The sequence below is a fragment of the Juglans regia genome, chromosome 1, assembly GCF_001411555.2.
Source record: "Juglans regia cultivar Chandler chromosome 1, Walnut 2.0, whole genome shotgun sequence".
In the NCBI taxonomy this organism is placed as follows: domain Eukaryota; kingdom Viridiplantae; phylum Streptophyta; class Magnoliopsida; order Fagales; family Juglandaceae; genus Juglans; species Juglans regia.
This window is the reverse complement of record NC_049901.1, coordinates 25,043,157-25,068,681: the sequence shown is the minus strand read 5'-3', so window position 1 is coordinate 25,068,681 and position 25,525 is coordinate 25,043,157. Positions and strand designations below refer to the sequence as shown.

At 37.6% G+C, this 25,525-nt stretch overlaps 1 protein-coding gene across 1 annotated transcript; it reads right to left on the bottom strand.

The window, feature by feature from the left end:
• Positions 1–4,243: 4,243 nt before the first annotated feature.
• On the bottom strand, positions 4,244–17,784 carry LOC109000469 (transcription factor GTE4). The gene is made up of 5 exons (XM_035689393.1): positions 15,524–17,784; positions 14,609–14,654; positions 14,410–14,523; positions 14,206–14,279; positions 4,244–4,731 (listed from the first exon to the last, which is right to left on the bottom strand). The coding sequence occupies exons 1-4, from the start codon at positions 17,288–17,290 to the stop codon at positions 14,221–14,223; spliced, it is 1,986 nt and encodes a 661-aa protein (XP_035545286.1). The 5' UTR covers positions 17,291–17,784; the 3' UTR covers positions 4,244–4,731; positions 14,206–14,220.
• Between the last annotated feature and the right edge of the window lie 7,741 nt (positions 17,785–25,525).

Here is a 25,525-nt window from a genome sequence, read left to right as displayed (position 1 = left end):
CAAGTCTTCTCAGCATTGCTTCTAAAAAATGCCACTCTACTCTATCATATGTCTTTGACATATTTAATTTAATTGGCATGCTCCCAGTCCTCCCTTTTTGCTTTGTCTTTAGCGAATGCAAACACTTCAAAAGCAACCATTATATTGTCTGTGATGAGCCTACCAAGTATAAAGGCACTTGGGTTTGGGGAAATAATTCTATGTAACACCTTTTTTATTTTGTTTGCCAGCACCTTAGGTATTAGTTTATACAGCACGTTGCAAAAACTAATTGGCCTGAAATCCATAACAGATTTGAGGGTCTTCACTTTTGGAATCAAAGCTATATGGGTGTGGTTTAATTCTTGGATCATATCTCCACCCTGTAGAAACTCTAGTACTACATGACAGGTTTCCTTCCCCATTGTTTTCTAGTACTACTGTAGACATCTACTTCAAAGCCACATCCACCTCTTTAGTTCTAAACTCCATTCCAAACCCCTTTTCATTTCCTCTATAACCCTGCCTCAGTTGCTAACACACACCCATCTAAGTCAGTAGCAATAGGGTGTGGGGAGGAATAAATCTCTGTGAAGTACTTCCAGAAAGCTTCCTCAATCTCTCCACTTTCCTTTACTTTATGCCCTTGTGTATTAACTACCATTCTGATAGTGTTTTTCTTCCTTATCTGGTTTGCACAAGCATGGAAGAACTTTGTATTTCTGTCCCCATGTTATAATCAATGCCTCTTTGCCCTTTGTTTCCACCATAAATCTTCTTGATCCAACAAGGGGCCTAACTCCCCATTTGATATCTTTAATTTTTCTATATGTTCAGGCCCTTCAATATCTTTTAAAGACTTTAACAACTCAGTCTTCTCTTTGATAGCCTCGCCCCTCTTCTTTACTGAATTTGTGCTCCATTTGCTCAAAGCATTTCTACATCTAGCTAGTTGCTTCTGGACCTTGTTCATGTGCCCTGATATTTCAGAATGCCTTCCCCATTCACTTTCAACAATTTTTCCACATTCCTCCTCCAAGTCCCAACTCACTTCATATTTAAAATTCCTTCTCATGTTTCTTATCACATCAGTAGCCATTGTATAGGTAAGCAAAAGAGGCATGTGATTTGAACACCAAGCCTCCAAGATTTCCACCCCCACTATAGTTCACCCAAGTCTAATTTGCAACAGCACGATCCAATCTTTCCTTAATAAAAGTCTCATCCCCATGACCATTACACCATGTGAATTTATTACCCCTCCATCCAAAGTCTGCCAACCTTCCATCCTCTAGAGCTCTTCTAAACATCTCCATTTGCCCTTCATTTCTTTCTCTACCCCCCATACTTCTCATCCCAGGACAATATTTCATTGAATTCACCCACAGCACACCACCCTGTGTCTGATGGTGGTTTAGGGATGTTAACAAATTCCAAGATATGCTCCTCCTTCTCGAGTCAGGGTTCCCATAAAAACCTGTCAGCAACCACTTTGCTCCACTTTTTCATTCTTAACCCAGATATTTATGTGTCACTGAGAGTAGTTACACAATTCCACTTCTTCGTTTTTCCATAGCATGATCAAGCCACCACTCATGCCCCTTGGCTCCACCACTATGCACCCCTCATAACCCAACCTTCTTTGCAGGGCTCCTACTCTTTTGTATTTTAATTTGAGAAAAGATACTTACAACCGTGAATTGCGTAACCGCCGCGTAATCGCTTTGAAAAAAATGAATAAAACATGGGACCCACATGAAAAAAATTAATTTTTTAATAGTAGACCTTACTTTTTTTCAAAGCAATTACGCGGCGGTTACGCACTTCACGGTTGTATGTAGAATTACTCTTTTAATTTAGTCTCCATGAGGAAGACTATGTCAAGTTGCTTTTCCTTTACTAACAAGCAAAGGGCCTGAACTGTTCTAGAGTTTCCAAACCCCGACAATTCCAACTTAAGATTTTCATTACCCCTGACAGGGCTGCTAAAGCAGCCTCTACCACTTCATGAATAGACGCTTCATCATCATTCCCACTTCCCCTTTTAAACTTCTTGGATCCCTCATAATCCATTTCCTCATAACTTCTTCTATTTGGGCTTCTTTTCCTTAAACTCAATTGACCAAAGGGTTTATAAGGCTTACCTTTTTTTATCTAGCTCTACGTTTCCACCTCCCCGTGTTCATAGCCTTCATCTCCTTATGATTCTCCCCTTGAACTCGAGCCACCTCCCTTACAATTGTTCCCTCAAGGGCCACCACATTGGACTTCACTAACTCCTCCAATGTTTTCTCATCTTGCCCAGAGCCTTATTTTGTACTATACTAGCCTCAACCCATCTTCTTCCTTTTACTTGCTGATCCATAGCCCTCCCCCCTTTCCAGACTCCTCTCAATCCCCATATCAAGGACACCATTTTGATCTTTTGTTACAACCTTTTTTCCTTCGACATACATTGTCTGAACCACCCCTAAGCAATACATATTTTCCACTTCCCCCCTCTCCTTTGAACTCTCTCTTATTCTTCCTACTCCATGACTTACTTCATCTTCCTCGTTACTTCCCACACTAGCCTCCTCCCTACCCATCTCCTTCCTCCTCACAGTGCTACTCGAATTTGCCATTTCATCTTCTTCCCAACCTCACACCTCTTTCTCCTTTTGTTGGCTTCCCTTCCAGGCCCTATATCGAAAATCTCCATAGGATCTCCTTCTTGTAGCTTTTTCTGCATGCAACCACACCCCAAATTAAGAGTTAGTCACCTGCTCAACCTCGCATTTGAAACCTCTCGCATCACATCCAAGTTCACCATGTAAGATCCTCCCACACTTGAAGTGTATCCTTGGCAGTTTTTCGTCCTTTAGATTCACCCAAACACTATTTCCATTTACATTAATTCGTCGGTCCCTTACAATCACCTTCTGTAATGGGAGTTTAACTCACACTCTAAGATGCTTTCCCCAACCCACTCCATCCGTAGGTACATTCACCTCCATCACCCTCCCTAGAGATCCACCAATTTGGTTCCCACACTCCTACACATGCCATGGGCAAATTATGAAACTAGATCGAGAATGCCTGCCCATTTCAAACTTCCATTGATTTGGTTGAGAGAATCCATCGAAGATCTAGAGTATCAATAAATAGCTGTCAAACAACCATGGTCACCCATCCATCACTCTCATCTTATTAGCCTGGGTCTTGAACGTTATGACGAAAGTGTTATTCCCAACCTTCATATTTTATCGTCAATAAACATCATCATAAATGTAATGGTGCATGAGTAGGAGTAACTGCCTAAATTATTCTAATATAGGGATCGAGAATGAGATGCATAGGAGCAATATTGAGATGATGCTAAAGCAGTAATCTATATGGACTATGTACAGATGGACTATGTACATTAGGACAACTATCGATTGTCATTCGCAATTTTAGTATGTACAAGTTTTACACACTATTTTTTTAAAAAAATAAATCTAAGATTTACATGATAAAATTATTTTTTTTTTATAAATAAAAATATTATATATATATATATATATCAATAGGAGTAACCAAGTATACTTTACGCATACAAGAAAAACACATACAAAAAAACTCATAATGCCCCAAAAGCCCATAATAACCAACCCAAAATAAACATGATAAAATTATTTTTTTTTAAACTAGACTCCACTTTTTTAAAAATAGTGCAAAGTTTACCAACTATAAGACTCATTACGAGTTATAAATTGGAATAGATGATAACTCGAGACTGCCAAGGGAAGCAACACGTGTCAGCCATGTGAAACAACAGGTTTGTAACCTTTCATAGGTTGGTCGAGACATGAGTTGACAAAAGCAGCAAGAACAGATAAGCAAAACCCCTGACAAAGGAGATCCAAAGCGCACGAGTGCCTACGATTGAATTAGTCTAGATCTACCCAAGAAAGGGAGGAAAATTAATTTAGATAAGAGGGATTTTACAATCACCAAAACGCTGCTACAGATTACAATAACCATTTGTCTTGATATATATATATATATATATATATATATATATAGAGAGAGAGAGAGAGAGAGAGAGAGAGAGAGAGAGAATAAACGATTAACAAAATTGTCAAATAAAAGAAATGGTCAAGGGAGAGAACAAACCATTTCCACATTCAGCTGCTAAAATCTAAACCTTTTGATAGACAAGAAAATGAGAATAATAAAGATAAATCTGCACATTGTTCCAGCCAAACCAGATATAAAAGAGAAATAATGAGGGAAAATCAGATAAAAAAAAGTGAAAGCATGAAACTAATCTTACAAGACGATTGAGATGGAGCTACCCAACAAACACAAGGGAAAACGTATGTGGAGCAATTATGACTTCATCAACTCCAATAACAGCATATAAGTCTATTGTGTAACACCAAAGATTCCTGACTCTACCGGCACTAAACTGAAAATAAGTAGCTGAATCTAGATGAGCAGCGTTAGTTAGCAATCTACATATGCTCCACAAAAACAAACCCACTACATCTAACTTTCAACATATTCTACAAATATTATACAAATTTGAGACTAGACGAATAGCACCATGTGTAGATAATGAAGCAATAGTTCTAGCAACCTCAAGAAATACAAACCCACCCCCACAATGGTAAAGATGGCTTCTGGCCTTCAAAATGCTTTCACTGTACACTAAATCTGATTCAAATCCATCATCTCGAAAGCTTCCAATTACTCCACGGCAGATCATCTAGTCCAAAAGTCATGGATCTGCAACATAAGAAATAGAATAATCTGCAATCACTGGAACTGTATCCAAGTAACGCATTTAGGTTTTCAATCCCAATTTTTACAATAGAATATGCAAATGCAAGGCATAAAGAGGGAAGCAGGTGGAGTTCTGCAGAAGTCATTAAGGAAACAAACCAAAATTTAAGGAAAAAATCCCACAATAAAAAACCATTTGATTGTTGACTTTTCTCCATTCAAACTACAGCGTTTTAAAACATTAATTCAAATTAGCCATATTCCACCAAAAAAGAACAAAACAACATAGGCAGCAAACAAGAAACAAAAAACAACAGAATTAAAACCTCCATGCTAAACCTAGAGGTATGCAGTATAAAAGTTTTACAATTAACCAAAGATTGGGCGACCATGAGAACTTTATCCGATTGTCAAATATGGACTGTGCTGTAAATGTAAAACATAAAAATAAGCACATGCTTTTTGGTTCCAAAATTATCAAAAAAACCTTCAGCAAAATCTAGTTGGAAAACCATACAAACAAGTTCTATTAACAATCAGAAGCCGAGAAAACTATAAGATCCTGATAGGACTTCCTGAGTGTTTAGGGCAGGCTTGGCACCTTAGATGAGACACAAAACAATCATCTGAACTCATCTCATCTCATCCCATCTTATTCCCAAACATAATTCAAATACAAAATTTTCAAACTAATCATTACAACTTTTTCAAACTTTCAAATAAAAAATAAAAAACAATCCCAACTTTTTTAAATCCCCAAATAAAAATAATGTTATAAAACTATATTATTATAATATTTTAACTTTATAATATTTTTTATTCAACTTTTTCTTTCATTTCCCAAAATCCAAAAAATACTCAACTCCAACTATCTCACTACTATTCACAAACTATGTAACTATTATTCACAAAATTCTAATCTCATCTTACTCCCCAAACAAGCCCTTAAGAAACCACACTAGTCAAAGCACATATTTCACAAAAAGATATTAAACATACGAAGACTTTCACCTTTATCCATTATCAGACCAACATAATACACTTGTTATCCTGTTCTAACATTATTTTTTATGTCCAATTGACCTCTATTATACTTTCTTGTAACTAACAAGGTGAAATTTGATAGAATCAGGAGAGTGCTCCTAATCAAAATAATCCTACCACCTTTGGACAATTACGTCCTCTTCTAGTGAGCCAGCCATCGTTCAATGTAGCCCCTCCTTTCTGAAAAGCTTGGGAATGCTACTTCACACTTTTCATATCACCAGCAATGAATTCTATACACAATATCGACTTCAAACCTATTTATCACTTTTTTTTTTTTTTGATAAATAATAAATTATTTCATTGATAAAGAAAGTAGGCATAGCCCAGGTACACTGGAAGTATACATGTGAATACACCTATTTAAGAACTAGAAACAGTTACAAGGAAATCATGGAAGCTGAGGCCATTCAAATCTAAAGCAATGGCCCACAAAAATAAAGTCTTCCAAAAAAAATTCCTAAACTCTTCCATGGAGCGCTCATTATCCTCAAAAAGCCTCTCGTTTCTTTCAAATCCAAAACAATAAATGAATAAGATTCACCATATTCAAACAAATATCCTAATAGCCTAGGTTAATTTCACTAGGCCATTGTCTCCTCTACTGACTCTGGCCTGCATATTCATCCTAGTTGTTATTTGTGACAATTTTAAAACATTAAAAAAAATATGATTTGAAAACTCAGTAAACAGTACATACAGTAAGAAGTATTATAAACATCTTTTATCTTTGAAAAACATCAATAAAACATTTTACCCACATCATAAAACATTTTCCTTTTAAACTTTTGGGTGTGCAACGTACATTTAGGCCAAGTGTGATGGTGATCACAAAGATTCCAACTTCTCACGTTGCCGTCCGAGTGGGATCACATTCAAGATATGGACCTCACTCGATAAACAGTGGTAGTAAGCCAATCCACTGTTTTAAATACCATACCGCCCAGCATATGCCGCTGGTTCGGTATAGGTATTATATATATTTCATACCGGCCGATATTTCGACCTTTAACTTTTTTCTTTTTTCATTTTTTCAAACTACAAGCTCATTTTTTGACCCTCAACTCAAACTAGGCTATTTATAATTTATATATATGTATTTATATATAAACTATTATTTTGGAATATAATTTATATATATAATTTATTCATATATCGACTATCCCGAAACGGTACACCAAACGATATCAGTACCGAAATATTTTGTTCCAGTGCCTTGGCCGGTATAGCGTCCGGTATGATATTCAAAACATTGGGCCAACCTCCACAAACCATATATTAAGTTTTGAGGTTAAAGAGGGGGGCAGCAGCAAGGGGGCCAAGATGAAATGTCAGAATAGTAGGGTTTATGGTCCTCTATAAAAGAAAAGTTGGTTTGCTTGGTTTACAACAAGCCTAATGAAAATAAGGTTTTTAACTCATAAGAAGTCGTGGTTTCCTTGAAGAAAATATTTTGGATAAGCTCCTAAATTTTTATAGCAAGCTTCAAGTGAAAATGAGTCCTAAAATATAGAGTTCATCCCTAAAAAATATGGCTGACAGTAGAATGACATTACTTGTAGGAATTGAATTTCCCCAAGCTAAACTTTTAAACCTCCTCTAACTTTATAGGAAAAAGATGGCAAAATAATTTTAGAGAACCCTAAAATTTAGGCTTTGTCCAAATAATTAGGGGTTGTACATCTGATTAGTAAAGAGGAATCCTTGTACAACAAAGGTACCTAATTTTTCTTGAGTTCTATTGACTATTCTTGTTAGAAAATGGATTCGGCCTTGTTAAACCTTAATTCTAGGCACTAACCTATTAAAAACCATAGTCCAACAGAGGTTAAAATCATTTTGGTTACCGATAAAAAAAAATGTCATTTTGGGGAAATGCCTTTGGTAGCGAAGCATGAGAGAGGTTTTGTGGAGGTCAATCGACTCTATACAGATGTTTGTGTCAAGGATGGTGTTCTAAGAAAGTCCAAGGACCCTATGTGATGGGATTGAGAAAATCATAAGAAATGGTCGAGAAGTTTTCTGAGAATACTAGATTTGAAGTGAGAAATGGAGCCAGAATTAATTCTGACATGATTTGTGACGTGGTAGTTAGTGCTGTCAAGGAAGCTTTCCCAGATGTGTACAGTGTTATAGTGCTAAGGATGCTTTTATGTTCCGGACCATTTGAAAACTATAGTAGTCTCCCTCAGTAGACTTTTACCTTATATAAGGGCGTCTTGTGACTGGGAAATAGATGCCTTTACTGCATTCTTTAATCCAGTATACACTATTCCTTGGGAAAGTATCTATCAGACCAAGGTACCTTGAAGAGCTGCGCTTTTGGCTTGGCAGCCTCAGTAGGAAAGATTCTCACCAGAAGAATCCAAGGAACAGACATATCGATGCAATTGATCGGTGTTGCATGTGTAAGAGGGGAATCAGTCGATCAACTTCTACTCAATTCCAAGATGACTAGTACTAGTTTTACTTCATTGCCATATGCAGTAGTAGAGATAAAAACCTTCTCAACGATCGACAATTTTCCAAGAACATTGATACAAATTAAAAGAGGATCCCAAAAGCATAAATCTCAATTTTAGATGATTAGATGAACTTCTATTTTTCCATGTGGTAGGAGCACTCCAAACCTATCACTAGGACAAGAACATAATTCAATGTCTTCCACTTTAACAGCATAATTACCATCCTTTGCTCAAACCAAAGCCCACCACCACCTAATAATAGGTTTTAATTCAGTCTTCTTATATAGATAGTAGTTCACTAGCCAGTGCTCCTAGCACCACTCAACACTGATTGAATAATCAAACCTCAAACAGATTTCACATTTTAATTTTGCACTTGTCCTGGATATGGCATGCCACAATGAATCATTCAAGACTTTCCAAACTTCTAGTCAGAACCAGACTGATAGAAAGTCTCAAATAATTGACCAGGTCAAGATTTCAATTTTGTACTACAATTAATGGAATCTTTTTTTTTTTTTATAAGTAAAAATATTGTATATATCAAAAGTAGAAACCAAGTACACTGAATGTATACAAGAAAACACCCTGCCCAAAATGACCCAAGCCCAAAAAAAAAAAAAAAAACTCAAAATACACCAGACCCGACCCCAACCCTTTGTTTCCCGTAGAACTAAAACTCTACCCAAACACCAACTCCAACACCTTGATTCCAGTCTTCACAATGCCCTCCCTTTAGACTTCCATCTAATAGAGCTACCACCCTTAGCGTCGTAGTTGATAGTTAAAAAAAGACGTTGTAACTCTCTGCTTTTCTTGAAACTTGATTTGGTCTCAAGCGCGTAGCTTGCCTCAATTGCAATAATTAGTTCTTTAGATTGGTCTTCACATCCTCCATGTGAAATTCCCACAAACTGCTGAATCTCGTTAACTTTAGGCAGAATCCAATCCTCTATTGGAGGAAGAGAGACCAAAGGAGCCACAATATCCCCAGACACAGTATCCAACTGTACTCCCGACTCTAGACATTCCTCTACACATGGCACCAGCACCAAACCCATTGGTTCTCCAGTAACTCCATTGGTTCTCTCCAACGGTATCGGGGTCCCCATTGGAGATTCTAGGGTGACAGCAAGTCCCTTCACCTCTGGGGTGATTGCGGATCCTACATCTCCTTCAAACCTTGGCTGTACACTCTTTTCTTTCAACTCTGACGAGGGAGCCATAGTTTCTTCAAAGACCAAGGGTATAATAACGACTATTGGACTATCCATTGTTACACAAGGCGAATGACATCCCATTACTGATGTCTTTACGCCAATACCCGATGTAGACCATGCTTCAAATAACACAAATTTCCTTTTGACCCGCCATACTCTCCTGGATTTGGTTATAGGGATAGGACCGAATCTAATCTTTCGTTTTTCTTTTTCTGAGTTTAAAAGATTTAGGCCTATCTTGTTTCTTACCACCCTGTTGCCTCCAGCTGAAAGCCAGTCTATTTTTGTAGACAAGAAAGCTATTGTTGCCTTCAACTCGACAAGTTGGGTTTCCATATGCTTTAAAGAATTGTGCATCTCGACAAGATGGTCCTGAGGACCCCCCACACTCTGAATCCTCAAAGCATGACCTGTCTTTAGAGCTGCCACATAGGATCACCTTGCCACCGAGGATGTACTTAGGTCTTTATGCACCTCCAAGTTCTCCCTCTCTGCACCACCATGTCCTTTTAAGCTGTCACTTCCTCTCTTGCTAAAGGAAAAATCACGCAACACCTCCCCCATCCTTTTCCAGCCACTAACCCCCCCTCTTTAGGAATGAAAATAAAATTCTTCCTCCCACCACCACCATACTCCTCCACCGCCATATAAAGTCCTTGAGCATTCTAGCAGCGATGCACCGTGAAGCTGCGTCTACCTTCCCAGATAGTGGGGAAAAAATCTTGTTTCACATCCTTAGTGCACTCTTCCATGGCCTTGGCCAGCCACTATACTGTTGTTGAGCCTAGAACCAACTTAGATATCACCCTTCGACTCCTTTCAATAATGACCAACATAGTCCCCTCCTTCACCATTGTAAAGGATTTAGATTCTATGACTAACTCCATAGAAGAACCCATACTAACCCACTCCCCTTCTTCAACAACCATTCGTCATCTCAGAGAAACCAGATAAGAAATCCGTTGGGCTTGTCTTGGACTCCAAGTCGTGCTCACTTTGGGATGAATGGAATCTAAATGGCATGCCAATATAAATCAATTTCAGTAGGATTGAATCAGCATCAATTTGGGACCAAAATGACAGAATGGCACACTGTTCCTCCCCATTTACACCATCACACAAGCCAAAAACAATTTGTTAAGACTTAGAGTAAGGCACTAACCACATGCACTATACCCCAAATACTAGTCACAGGTACAACTGAAGTTGTATGGAATCACAACTAAACTTAGTTCCACCTCGTACATAATCATTGTAGGCTTTGCATCCTTGCAATGCCTTCACAATCCCTACACAAATTGCGAGATTTTGAACACATCAATATGAACTTGGGATGTTAAAATCTCCCCAACCCAAATCTATAACGTGTTCATCAAGACCCAAGTTACACCACAATGCCCTGAAACCATACGGCATTACTAGATTAACTCTTATACCATTTGTCACAACTTAGGGAAAACATTAGCCACCTTTACATTATACTCCAAAAGTACTATTCACAAGAACACTTGGCACTCTCTAAAATAACTCCTAAAACTCAATTCTACATAATATACAACCTAAGTGGGATTTAACACCTATATACCACTTTCAAAACATATTGACAAATATATATTGAATACAAAACTTTGTTAAGTGTTATATCTCATGAAGAGTAAAAGATAAATTTTAATATTTCAAATTTAATATAATAATATAATATAATAATAAAATATTTGTTATATAAAACAATTTATCACCCTGCATGTTAACAACTAAAAAAACAAATTTTGAGAAAGTTATTAGCAACCTCTCTCTCACCCAAAGCTCTACTGATGGAAAAACCTCATGGAGAACACACATCCAAGAGACCTATGCTCCACCCGCACTTCAATTCTAACCCTCTTATTTCCATCTTCAATGGAAAGAGGAACAACATAATTGGCAAGATTTGTCAATTAAGTAGATGTTGTCTTGGTCTCTGTCTCATTGCCTAGCTGGATCTCATATTAAATTTGGATTAAATACTTTTTTTTTTAAATTTAAACCAAGTGTCAAAGAACAGCATCCCGACTAATACCAAGGGTGCACAGGGCCCTCAACAAGGAGTTTCGCGCAAGTGCACCTCAGATAAATCAAGGGAAAAATCCTCGTCCAATAGCCCTTAAGAATTGTTTGCACCCAAGAGGATTCAAACCTTAAACCTTGAGGGAGCATACCACCAAGTAAGGGTGCTACCTGCACCCCAAACCCGCATTTTTTTTTTTTGGGGGGGGGGGGGAGAGGCGGACCCATGGTTCGTCCACCCCCTATCCACAGTTGTACCCTCCGGGAAAAAAATATTCAAACACAGTGTAAATGAACATGGTTACAAAATACCACAAAAACAAAAAACAACATTGAATTGGAAACAATGAACAAACCAACAAAGTTACAAAATACCACAACACAACAATGAACAAAGTTACAAAATACAAATCAAATCCACAACAATACACATCGAATTGGAATGACGGAAAAAAGAAGAAAAATAAAACCTAAACTGGCAGATACAAAAACCAACACAATATACATCGACTGCAAGAGGGAGAGAGGACCTGAGAGACTGAGAAGAAGAGGACACGGGCCACGACGACTGCAAGAAGGAAAGAGGGGAAGACTGAAGAGAGAAGAGAATGTTCGGGGGGAGAGGGCGGAATTAGGATTAACTTAACACCCCCCCAACCCAACCCAAAATAACGATGTTTCCGCCTTTTTTTTTTAAATATTCATTACTAAAGCGAAGTCATTTTGGTAACAAATATATATATATAACCCTGTGGGGTAGCTTAGCTGGTCCAACCTTCGGTTTGCTCCCCGATGATCACCAGTTCGAGTCCCCTTAGGGCCACTGGAGGTTTATCCGGTCATTAGCTTTAGGACCCTGTGGGATTAGTCGAGGTGCGCTCAAGCTAGTCCGGACACCCACGATTATAAAAAAATATATATATATTATATTGGGTTGGGCTTAAGGTGCTGGTGTGGAGGGGGCTGGGCTTGGGCCGTGCCCGGCCCCGCACCCTCTTTTCCTCGTGGGCAGGGGCCCCCGCGCCCCAACATTGGGCTGGTGGAGTTGCTTGCATCGCCCAGACGAAGCCAGGGCAGTAGACACAGGGTGGTGGAGGACGATGCCCCCGTCACCCACTCCTACTACCAAGACCAAGGCCTTTACCAATTAAGCCAACCCCTGGGGGTTAAATTTTGGATTAAATACTAAAATAGTCTCTATGCTTTGGCCTTTAAACAAATTAGTCCCAAATCTTTAATTTTGAAAATTTTCATCCTTATACTCTCAACTTTGGTCATTTTGATCTTTCATAATAAATCTAACCGACCCACTAATGTAGCCCCTACCATGTGGCTCATAAGCCACACCGTCGCCAATAAAAATGCGCTATTTTCCATATTTAACCACATGTACCCTAGATGTGTCACACAAAATATAATATCAAGAACGAAAAATATTTTCAATAGAAAATCATAAAAGACCTTTAGTTTAAATATAAGAAAATTTAAAAAAGAGATATGAGATGATCATGGCCCTGTTTCTCTATAATGGTGGCCACGCCCCAAGTGGATATGGGCCTAGTGAGAAAGGAGCTTTTGATCAGGTATTTTTTTAATTTTTCTTTACAAACTTAGACATTTTTTAGTTTCTACCTTATTTTTAAATATTTTTCATTTTTTCAGTTCTTATTTATAGTGTCACGTAAAAGGTACACGTAGTCCATTTTGATTGGCAATTATGTGGCTCGTAAGCCACATGATTGGGGCTCCATTAGTGGGTCTAACAAATCCATAACGGAAGGATCAAACAATTGAAATTGGAAGTAGAGGGATGAAAAAATTTAAAAATTAAAGATTAGGGTCTAATATGTGTAAAGGCCAAACTATGGGGACTTTTTCTTTTATTGGCATCGGGTGTTCAAAAACAAAGTTTCAACTAATCCAAGGGTGCATAGCCCTCAGAAAGGAATTTTCTGCAAATGCACCTCAGGTAATTCAAAGGGAAGTTCCCCCAATTTGATGGCCCGTAGAAATTGTTTGCACCCAATAGGATTCGAACCTTAGACCTAGAGAGAGCATACCACTAAGACCAAGAGCTTTACCACTTGAGCCAACCCCTAAGAGTTTCATGGGGACTATTCTAGTATTTAACCATTAAAACCAACGATAAATCTTGTCTTGGATGCCGCCACTGCCCTCATAAAAAACATGGTTGTCCAGGTTGGGACATAACCCAGCTTCCATTATAAGCAAGCTATATCTAGAACTTACATGTAACATTAATGCACCTAAAGTTGTAGCAATCGATGAAATCCTACAGATATGTGTTTGTAATGCATAATGTAATATCTCCCCAATTTCATGATTACACAATATGTACTCCAACATGAGCAGTAACCTTTTTGTTTTTTTATAAAGCTGTAATGTGAGCAATAACTTTTTTTTTATAAGTTATGAGCAATAAATTGATGTTTTGCTGAATAAATAACTAAAATTGACCTAAATGTTTCAAGTACTAAAAAGTTATGAATGTGTAATTCAACGGCAGAAAATCTGACATGTAAGCAAAATTGTAAATAAGCATCGTAATTTCCAAATAATTTCAGAACTTCAAAATACAATTTAAAAAAACCATTTAGTCAAAAAATGGAGACAGCAAACAGGCAAGATGAGGAAGATAAACTACACAAGCTTTGAGACAAAATGAGTGGACATAATCATACCTACACAAAATGCACTTAGGTCCTTGGTGACCCTACGTCGGATCCAGATGCTGATGAAGTGTCACTATCAGAGTCTGCAACAACAAATATATATTAGAGAAAAGCTTGTCTCACAACAAGAAATCATATAGCTAAAAGCCCAAAAATATAACAAACAAGGATATCATGAATATTAAAAAAAAAAGTTAGAAGTATATCAAGTACCACTAGAAGAGGATCCAGAATCACTACTAGAGCTGCTTGAACTACTTGACCTACTCCCATTGCCCACTTGTTTTTCCCCTTGTATGGGTGACAAAGTGGGAACATTTCTTTCATCTGTTCACAATGGGAAAGATGTTTCAAGTTATGCAAGTAGTCAATGTATCAATGGATTCAACTCCCACATTTATAAAAGTTTTACCTGCTTGGTTTTCATTTGGTACCTCTGCCGCAGCTGGCACCTGAATCTGTAAGGAAAATAAGAAATAAAGAATTAGGCAATAGTAAGGATTTCTAAGGGTCACTGTAGAAGGACCCCTTCCGTAACATATTCCACCTATCAACTAATAGATATGAGCTGACTACAGATATGACAATGTCAACAAGCACACATGAAATGCTATCTCAGCAAGCCCAGTGGAAAAAAAAAAAAAAAAAAAAAAAAAAGGAAAAAAGAAAAAGATAACCCCCAAATCAGCCCTCTCTCACCAAAACCCCTCAAGCCCTGAAATCCCCAGCAACTCCCCAAATCAAAATGCCCAAATTGAAATCCTCTTTCCTTGGACTGTGAATCGTGTTAGAAATCTGCTGCCTCCACAAACACACTGTTCGATCGCAGTGGGAATCAAAGGAGGGAAGGTTATTGCTCTCAACCTCTCTCTGATTTTCTTAGTTTCCCTGCAAAGTGGTTGGGCTTCTCTTTCTTTTTGCATTTATTTCCTCCTTTTCTTTGGGTTCTCACTGGTAATGGTAAATGTTGTAAAAAGGCAATGTTAATGCCCTCTCTCACCAGTTAGTTTCATTTGGTAAGCCTCTGTTTAGACTGTTTGGTTATTAAGTAACTTTGGGGGTTAAGGGTTTAATCCTTTTTATCGTGTGCATGGCATCACATTGATTTGCACCTCAACAATCAGACCATCTCCGTCAGTCAATAGATGGAATAGGTAATGGATGGATCATTACGTAGTGACCCTTTGCACATGGGGTAATTTTTTAAAAAAAAAATGCAAATCTCAAGCCCACAAAATGATTGGGACAACAATTCCAAAAAAATAAATAAATAAATAAAAACTAAAATTTAAAGAAAAAGAAGTTAGAACGTGTTGCAAGATTTTACCTTCTCCTGGACACTCTGCTCGGCTTTTGCTCGGGCTTGAATAGCAAGTTCAGCTTTTCTCTTGTGCTTGCTCAACCTCTTCTTATAGTTGGTTACAAACCTATCAAGCTCCCAGAGAGTCTCAGCATCCACACTATCAATGTCTACTTCAATCTCCTCATCATCTTGGCATAGCCCTGTGTTCCTCTTCTTAATAATCTGTACAATTGCATCAAGCTTATCTGAAGGTAAATTCTGAAGGTTTGTGCTCAGCTTCTGTTTTTCATCATAAGTCATATCCCTTTTATGAGGATCTTTCGCCTTAGGCTTCTTAGGAGCAGGGGTCCGAGCCGAAGGAGTAGTACTTATGGGCTTCAACTTGGGATCAATGGGGTTAGTCATAGACTCTGACCTATCCAAAATCCTTCTCATATCAAGAGGTGGAGGTGGGAATGGAGGAGCCTTTCTTGACGTAGGTGTAGGAAGGCCCACCCCATAATCCATTGCATACCTCATCTCTCGATTATAATCAGACTCTATTATAGCCCACCTGTCCTCAAATATCTTCAACAGCTGCTCCGCCATTATATGAACGTCTTGCCCCTTTGGGTTATAGGTCATAGCATTCCGAAACGTAAGTCTCACATCCTCCGCGAATTCCTTTGGAGACTTGTACCAATTCTTGTTCAGCCTCGATTTGACCGTACCCAAGTCCATTGGATGCCTGATAATGGTAAAATAATCGTGCAAGCCAAGACCTTCTGTATCCACAGGAGTATTAAATACCCACCCATGCTTGTGCTTCATCAATTTCTCAAGCAAAGAAGTGCAGCTCTTAAAAAATTTGGTTCCCATCCAAAACCTATGTCCCAATTCTCCCCCACCGTGCTTCTTCCCATTTGATTTTGACTTCTTGTTACTCTCCACGGGTGGAAACTTGTCCTTCGCAAGCAAAAACTCTGAATTTCGATAAAACTGGTTTGCCTTTGGCGTTCGCTTCTCTTTCTCCATATTTTCACTCACACCCTGACTATTCTCCAACACTGATATGCTCAATTGGTGCAAAGGCCTGTTCACCTCACGAGGGACACTGACACCGACACCAATAGAAGCCACCTCTGAGTGAACTCGCTTGGCTCCACTGCCACCATTGTCCACCCCATCATTGGTCGACATATGAGAGTGACTATATCCAGTAATTTGTCCCTGCGTGCCTTCAATCTTCTTCACCAAACTCCTGACCATATCCAGCTCACTCTCTAACTTTCTCCGAAGCCCCCTCATCTCCTGCTTTGATCTTGTCGCCAAATGGATCTTAACCCTATTCTCAAATCCCGGCTTCACCGCCCCATTCCCCAAAGGCTCATCCCGAGTGCCCGGCACTGCAACTTCTTGCTCCTGTTGTCGGTTGAGATTCGACGAGTCATTGGACACCGCATCAAGCCTTGAAAGGAGCTGTTTTTGAGTCGAATTCCCGCCCTCCGGTGCTAACACCGTCGGTTCCAGTGGCCCAGCAGACTCTTTACTCTCGTTCTTATCATTGTTGTCCCTATTTACCTCCTTGTTGTCCTTACAGTCCTTGTTGTTTTCATCTTTGTTATTGTTGATGTCGTCCTCGTTGGTGGTGGTGGCCGCAGCAGCCGCATCGATGTTTGTATTCACATCGGTGGCGATAGCGGTGGCAGCGTTTTTCTTGAGTCCTTTGAAAGATTTTCTAGTATAGACCTTGCTCTCCGTGTACCTCTGCCTCTCTCTAGGCCCATCTCCAACTATAGGCCCCGAAGCCATACATTCAAAACCCTAACCTCCTCAAAGCACAAGTCCCGAAATCTTGCAATAATCCCTTCACCCTTAGGGTTTTGCTCTCCACCAAAAATACAAAAAAAACCCTAATTTCACCAACCCAACGAAAAATAAACAAACAAACAAATAAACACTGGTTTCTCCCTTCCCACACCACAGAAATGAACAAACCTAATTAGGGCTTTTTCCCAAAAACCACCAATCGTAGCTCCAACGCACACTCAAATACAGACATAAACGAAGAAAGATAGGATGAGAGAAGGGGAAAGAGAGAGAGAGTTTAAGAGTTAGGGATTACAGGAAGAGTAGGGTTTGGCGCTCTCGGTAACCTTTTGAGAAATTTCGATCAGATCTCCTCGCTCTTTTCACTTTCTCTCTCCTAAAGAAAATGGAAAGCACTTTCTCTCTCTAAAGTTTCGCTGTTACATTCTCTCTCTATCCTTATCTTACAGGTGTACGGCAGCAGAGCACTCGTGCCACAGAGAGAGTCGTGCCCGGCAAGGATATTATAGCGGAATGAGGAGAGCCTCGACTCACGTGGTTATTTTCCCGTGTAAAACACGGAATAATGGAGAAGTGAAGAAGCTAGCGCGTGGTGACACTGCTTTATAGTGAATGTGGAGGGGACTGTGGCGGGGTTTTGGGTTTGCGAAAATTTGAAGAGGTTTCCCAGGCGGGGAAATAGCGCGTGGAACTCAGATGCTACAATTGGGGGAGAGATAGAGAGCTGGCAAGATTTTGTGGGTTTAGAGCATTGGTATTGGATTGGCTATTTTATTCTTCAAATTTTAAAGAATATGTAATTTTTTTACTTTTAACTAACTATTCAAAACTTAAAGTCTACATTGGATTAGTCATCACACTCTTTATAATAATAAAATATTATTATTTTTTATTTTTATAATTAATTTTTATTTTTTAATTAATTCTATTTTCATAACCTTCTATAATCTCCAACAATCATATTCATTTTCATTTTCACAATCCAATAAATAAAATTTAATCATACGATATCAATATTATCACTGTAACGCTGCAGTTCCAAAGTCACCTCTCCATTGGACCACTCACAATGTTCCTTCTCAAGGTACATATTATTGGTTATGTGTATCTTTCATTATGTATATCTACTAATTACTGTATTTTTGTTCTTGATAACAGAACTCATTTGATATTTATAATTACTGTGATCACTGAAAACACAAAACAGACATGGATGCTATCACTGAAAACACAAAACAGACTGAAAACACAAGAGACAGTCATGGTTTCGATTGTGCTAAGGTACTCAATATCAAACCAGAACGTATATTCAAATAAGCCTATATTCAAACCAGTCTATATTCAAATAAGCCTATATTCAAACCATCCTCTCCAACCAGAACGTATATTCAAACCATCAACAAAGGTAAATCAGCCTATATTCAAACTTATGTACAATCATCAACATAGGCACCAGAAGCCAAAACATCCAAGGAGAATGCTGCTGCTAAAAGTATGCTAGAAGTTGTTTACGATTCCATCTGCAAGAGACTGTCATTGTAATAGCAGCAAATGTGTGTGATGGTTCCTATAAGGCTGGTTGTGATGTATTTATCAGATATGATACTTCTTTATAGACTTCCATATGCAAATGCAATTTAACAGCTCTATAATAGTGAAGCTAGAAAACTTTGCTATTTCTTCCAATTCTCAGAGAAAAGGCTTTCCAAAGCACACAAAGATCAAAGGAAAACTATTTAGTGTAACAAGCATCCAATAACTTTGCATGATAGCCAGCCCCATCTCAGCCCACTGAAACACTATTTTAAATATTTTAAAGCTTTGACATATTCATTTATATTTTTCCATTTTGCCCTGATAAAAAATCATTATCTTTCAAAAGATTCCTTCCCAGGACGTAGATGGATGGTAGAAATATAATATTGGATTGACTGGGATGGACTTTGAATGTCTTAGAGTTTGTTGTGCTCTTTGAGCTCATGGAACAGGTGCACCGAGTTGTAAACAAGTTGGAATTTAAGCATAGGTGCTCGAACTCGACTCAACTATACTGTTTAAGAGCTAGAATCTGAGTCATTTATTTATTTATTTTACCAAGCTCGAACTCAATTGAACCAATGTATTTCAAATCACAAAATTTCAAATCAACACACAATCTAAACCATGTAAACCAAAGAGACTAAGCAACGAATACCTAATACCCAGAAGCGTGTAAACCATTGAAGCAAAAAATATCCAGAACAAATACACACAATGTTCTTTTCATGCGGTGTACAAATACCCAGAACAAGTTTAGGAAATAAATATATGGATATGCGGTGGTGTACCTACCACAACCAGAGGCACGATTCGACGCCGAGGAGTGGGCAGCTTCTGGCCAATCTGACGATGGAGTTGGGACTGCGTAGCGGAGGAGAGCAGCCGATTTCAGGATCTGAGGGAAGAAGAAAGAGGGAAGAAGAAGGCAGAGACGTGAGAGACAGAGGGAAGAAGAGAAGAAAGAAGAGGCGCGGGAGAGAAAGAGGGAAGAAGAAGAAAGAAAGAAATTGCGGGAGAGGAGCCGAAAACAATAAACAATTCATTTAGATTTGGTACAGTTCTTTTCATCTTTGAAAAGAAAGATAAAATTACTGTAGATCAAATTTAATATGAAATGGGTTTGAAGAAGCCGATGTGGGTCAGTTATTTATAAAATTATCTAAATTTGAAGATAAAAAGCATTTTGAAGAAATGGATGCCAACGCTCTTAAAGAACGAAATTTGAAAAATATTTTTTAAATAGAAAACTTTGGTCGAAGATCCCTGTATTATGGAGAAATTAAAATTTTGACTCTCTTTATTTTTAAAAAGAACATCAAAAGTTCATCCATTGATTTTTCATTCCATCAAGTTTAACCAAAAACACGTTATAGTCTATGAAACTTGTGTAAAAAGATTAATTAGAAGAAATTAATGAAAATCTTTACCAAAAAAAGGCTGTTATTCCACAAGGCTTGAATTCAAAACTACGAGGAAGACTATTATTCAATGAGGCTTGAACTCGATATGCCCGAGGGGGAACATAGGAGGAAGACTATTATTCAAGAATAGCGAAGTTGAAGATGAGGCCTTATTGGCAAGCATCATCATAACAAGGATGCTCGGAGTAGGGAAGTGAAAGAGAATTCACAGGTAGTGGTAAATCAAGTCAAAGGAGAGTACATGGCGAAATGTGAAAAGCTCCAACTCTACCTATGGAGAGTATGTGAGAAGCGCGATTGTTTCAGAAGCTTTGCCTTCAAGCAGATCCCTCAGAAAGACAATTGGAAGGCAGATAATTTAACACAAACCGCATTAAGAATGTACGAGGCAACACTACCATGGGCAATGGTCAGCAAGGAGGTAGAGACTCCCTCCATCAGGTTGGAAGTCTCACAGATAAGTGTGGAAATGCCTGAGTGGGCATAAGTAATAACAAAGTTCTTGACCGATGGGGAACTACCAACTGAAAAAAAGGAAGCAAGGAAGATAAGGAACAATGCAGTCGGATTCACTCTCCTGAACGGGACCCTGTACAAGCGAGTCATTTCCTCACCATTGTTACAGTGTGTATCATTTGATGAGGCCCAGTACGTAATGGTAGAAATTCATGGAGTGTGTGAAAACCACTGGGGTAGAAGAGCCCTAGCGATAAAAGGTTCTAAGAGTAGGCCACTACTAGCCCCATGCCTTTAGGGACGCGGAACAATTCGTCAAGAAATGAATGAAGTGTCAAGAGTACACGTTGGTTCTTCATAACTCACCAGAGAAAGTAACACCCCGCATAAAAAGCTCCTTAGACCTTAGTAATCTTAATTCTAGTTAGTTAGGAGTTGGGCTATTCTAGAATAAGAATAATTTCAGATATTTAAGTTGGCAAGAGGACTTTATACTTTGGGTTTAGAAGAATTATTAGAAGATTTTAGTGCAATAGTGATTTTTTAGGAAAAATGAAACTTTTGGAGCTTGATATTATTTGGAAAATCATCTTCCATCATTTCCCTTGACCAAAACCAACGTCCCCTTCCCTTTGGCCACCTATAAAAGGTCCCCTCACCATCTCATTTTCTCCACACTTCAACTCCAAGCTTTCTCTTGAGTCTTGAAGAGCATTTCCCCTCTTAGAATCAAAAGAGTGAAACCGAGTGAGTTATTGAGTGTTCTTGTGTAAGGCTGTCTAGAGTGTGTGGAGGGTTACGAAATTTGTAAGTTTTCTTACTTTTGATCTTAGTTAGCATGCTAACCTTTGGTTCCATGTGTTGGTACGAAATTTGGATAAGTTTTGGGACGGTTATCATGCTTAAATCAAAACCGGGTCATGCTTAAATCAAAACTGGGTCTATTAAGGGATGGTTTGGATAATTACATGTTTTAAAGTGGGAATTTAGCCATTGTATGTTTTAAGCATGATGTGATATGATTCATTATTGTATTAACATGATTATGGAATGTTTAAATTGTGGTTAAAAGCATGCCATGATAGGGTTTGAATCTATCTTATTTTGATCATCTAGTATGAATCAGTTTGAATAAAGTAGAGATTAAGGATATATTAACCATGATTAAGTGTTAGGATGAACTCTATTATCCAAGAATTAGTCTTCATTATGTTATCAAAAGTGTTAGTGATAATTTGTGATTGAAGAAAATCTCATTGCATGCATTCATAAGGACCAATGATTAGAAATACACTTAGGCATCAACTAAAGTACATGCCACGGGTTGGGACCATTTGGGCAACTTCCATTTTGATTTTTAAAAATTGAAGGGCATAAATGGTTTTAGAATGCCAAAAATATGAAGTCCATGAATTTTTATCAAATTTAAAGTTTGTTTGCAATTAGACAATTGTTCTCTTATCAATATACATACTATGGGTGATACCCGCATATGCGGGGGCGGGGTCACCCCTTCCCCGCCCCTGCATATGCAAGGAGTGATGTTATCACCCCCACAGGCCCCACCCACTTCAGTCACATTCGACTTAAAAATTATTTAGGGTCCAAAAATATTTTTTTTGACCTAAACTCAAATTATTATATATTTTAATATTAAACTAAATTAAAATATATAACAATAATTTAAAAACTTATAATATAAAAACTAGTTCTCAATTTTTAAATTTGTTAGATTTGTTCACAAGTGTGTTAACTTGTTTACAATATTGCATTGGATTGGCCTCTTAGGTTAGAGTCTCACATTGCTCAAGTAAGACTCTTGTATTGTCATGGCCCCCTATATAATGGTTGGCCTAGGTGGCCAATGCAATATATGTACATCTTGTAAGAAGGTTTTACACTGTTGTGAACAAGTTTAACAAATTATAATATATATTTATATATATACAATTTGTAAAATATAAATATTTATAAATGTTAAATATTTAAGTGGGGGTGGAGTGAGGGGCTGGGCGGACGGGGGCCCGCCCCCCGGCCCCCGCTGCCCACCCCTAACACATACGCAGTAATCTAATAGTAAGTTAGAATCTAACTTATAATGATCGTTGCGTGACGAATTATGAGTGTGAGATACGAAAAACTATAAGGAGAGATTTATAAATGTCAAAGACTTCTCACTAACAGTTTAGAAACATAAAAATGCTAACTTTGAGTAAAATGACCATTTTACCCTTCTACATATGAAAAAATGATAATTTTACTCATAACTTAAAGATTTCATATCCTAACTCCAAAACTCACTAAAAGTTACATTCAACATGTAAATTTTGTTCTAAATCTAAATATCTAATTAGAAAATTTTAAAACACATCATAACTATGTCAAACATGCCTAGGATGAAACATTCATAGGCCAAATCTCTTGATTTTTGTTGCAAATCTGTCAAGCCTCATTTCTCATACTTACACCAAAATATTGCAATATACAAAATTAATCCTATGTCCAAATAATATACTGAAACAACCAACAAAACTTACATCATAAAAATCACAAATCTCTTCAATGCAAAACTTCATGTTTTTAATGTAAAGCACAACTCTTGGTTTTCAAGGTTTTAACTCTTTTCAAACAACTCCAAAAGTTCAATAACATACTTCCAATACATTTATAACACACTCATAAGAACTATCATGTTTTTAATCATCAACTCAAAACTACAAAAATGCAAAGATCTGACTTAAAGCATTCGGCCTTTACACTTTCACCAAAATCGAGTCTATATGGTTTGATTTTTTTATCAAACCCATTGATTTGAAACCTTTCATAAAATAAATCACAAATTAACAACATCATAAGGTTAAAAATAAGCAAAATCTAATTGTAAGCAATTATGCGCACTAATACGCGCGCTCATTCAATATGATTGATTAGAAAGAGAATTTTATTGAAAACAATGCTAATTTGAATTTAGAATATGAAGGCAACAACATTAGTATGTAGATTGGTACGCAAACTTGCTTGTACATAGCAAAACTCTAAAAATAAAGTCCTAGAATATATTTAAGTATTAAGTTTAAAATCACATAAACAAATTTGAATCAAAACATAGATCTACCCAAAAACCTCAAATATGTGACCTATCCGAACGCCTTCATGCATAAAAATTCATATCTTTAAAATTAAAACCAGAAATCCTCAAACTAACATCCTTACATGTAAATGCAAGTCCTAGGAACATCATATATGAATATTAAAGCCATTGGAGTATGCTTTTGCAACAAAAGATTCAAACTTGGTCAAAACATAATCTATTTTCAACCTTCCAGTTTTCAACTTCTTAGATCTAAGTAAAACTTTCATACAAAACTTATAACATGCAACGAATCTTAATAAAAATTATATGTTAGCATGTTAACTATACTCCATAAAAAAAGCATACCAAGATCTTTCCAATAACTTGGTCAAAATTATCAAAATATCATACACTGCCCAAACTATGGCCCAAATCACCTCTTCATGCTTAAAACAAAATTTCACCCATCAAATGACCATAAAATATACCAAAAAAAAAAAAAAAATGAGACTTTAAGGGGAACAACTTTTGTGAAGGAACAATTGTGATAAAATACTTACAACAACTTCAAAAAGTCAAACAAAGTAAGCCAGAAAATCTGTCCCAAAATTTCTCTGGTTTTCTCTCTAAGAAAAGGGATGAAAATGATCAAATGCATGGGGAATGGCCATAGATGCCTCTTAAACATCTAGTGGGGGTGATAAGAGGTGTGTGAATGGCACTTTGAGTGATGGGGTGTTAGCTAAAACTAGGGGCAAACCAGCCCATGGTTTTCTGTCATCAACTGTTGTGTGAAAGGGAGGGATGAGGTGGCTCTTGGCCTTCCCATCAAGCACTATTTGGGGTTGCTTTGGGATGTGATAGGACTTCCATGGCAGAGGGAAAACTTCATCCACAAGCCTTACCTTGGTGGCTCAACTTCATGGGCCTTAACTGGGCTTCGATTTAAGGTTTCAATAGAGTTTGGTTGGGGTTTGGGTTGCTATCAAGCTCAAATCTAGTTTTTCTTGACCGAATAAAATTACCAAGATTTAAAAGAATACATAAGGATGTAATAACATGAATTTGAGTGATTATTAGCATGTGCAAGTAATTTAATCAAATGATTAAACACTGAGCTAAAATTGGGTTCCATTAGGGTTTGGAAGTAAACTTTGGGGTTTGGGAAAACCATTTGGAGTTTAGGGTTTCTTTAGAGTTGAAACCCTTTTGGTTTGGCACAAAATGGATGGTTGGATGGAACATGGTTTTGCTTAGGTGGTATGATTATAATACTTGATTTCCTTCACATTTACATCGCATGGTTTCTCTTAGTGCAAAGTGTCCAATACTATTCACCAAATGTGGTTAAGATCTTGACAAGTGTCCAAATAAAACAAACTTCTCTATCCTAATTTGGATATTCTACACTGTGATTTTGAAAATACTAGTTTACGTGCTAATATCGAGGCTACTATTTACCTCGAAAAATGTGAAAATAACTCTGTACTGTAAAGTCCTAAATAATAATATTAAGCTCAACATGCAAATCATTTATCAAAATTCGACTCCGAGGTGTCTCGAAAGGCTCAAAATTCATTTTCGAACAAGTGTCATTCTGAAAATAAAAAATCGTTTCTCATTCTCTGTAACACCCCACTCATTCCTTCTGATGTATGCTCCTTCTATCTGACGTAAGAAATTTTCGAGGGCAGAAATTATGTGACCGTGTACCCTTTCTCTCTAGTG

Bases quoted from the DNA above. Each gene is read 5' to 3' on its own strand.
- LOC109000469 (XM_035689393.1), bottom strand. From the start codon at position 17,290: ATGGCTTCGGGGCCTATAGTTGGAGATGGGCCTAGAGAGAGGCAGAGG. The intron at 14,655-15,523 runs GTAAAATCTTGC...TTTTCCTTACAG, and splicing joins AGCAGAGTGTCCAGGAGAAG to ATTCAGGTGCCAGCTGCGGC. The intron at 14,280-14,409 runs GTACTTGATATA...TTGTTGTTGCAG, and splicing joins TTCTGGATCCTCTTCTAGTG to ACTCTGATAGTGACACTTCA.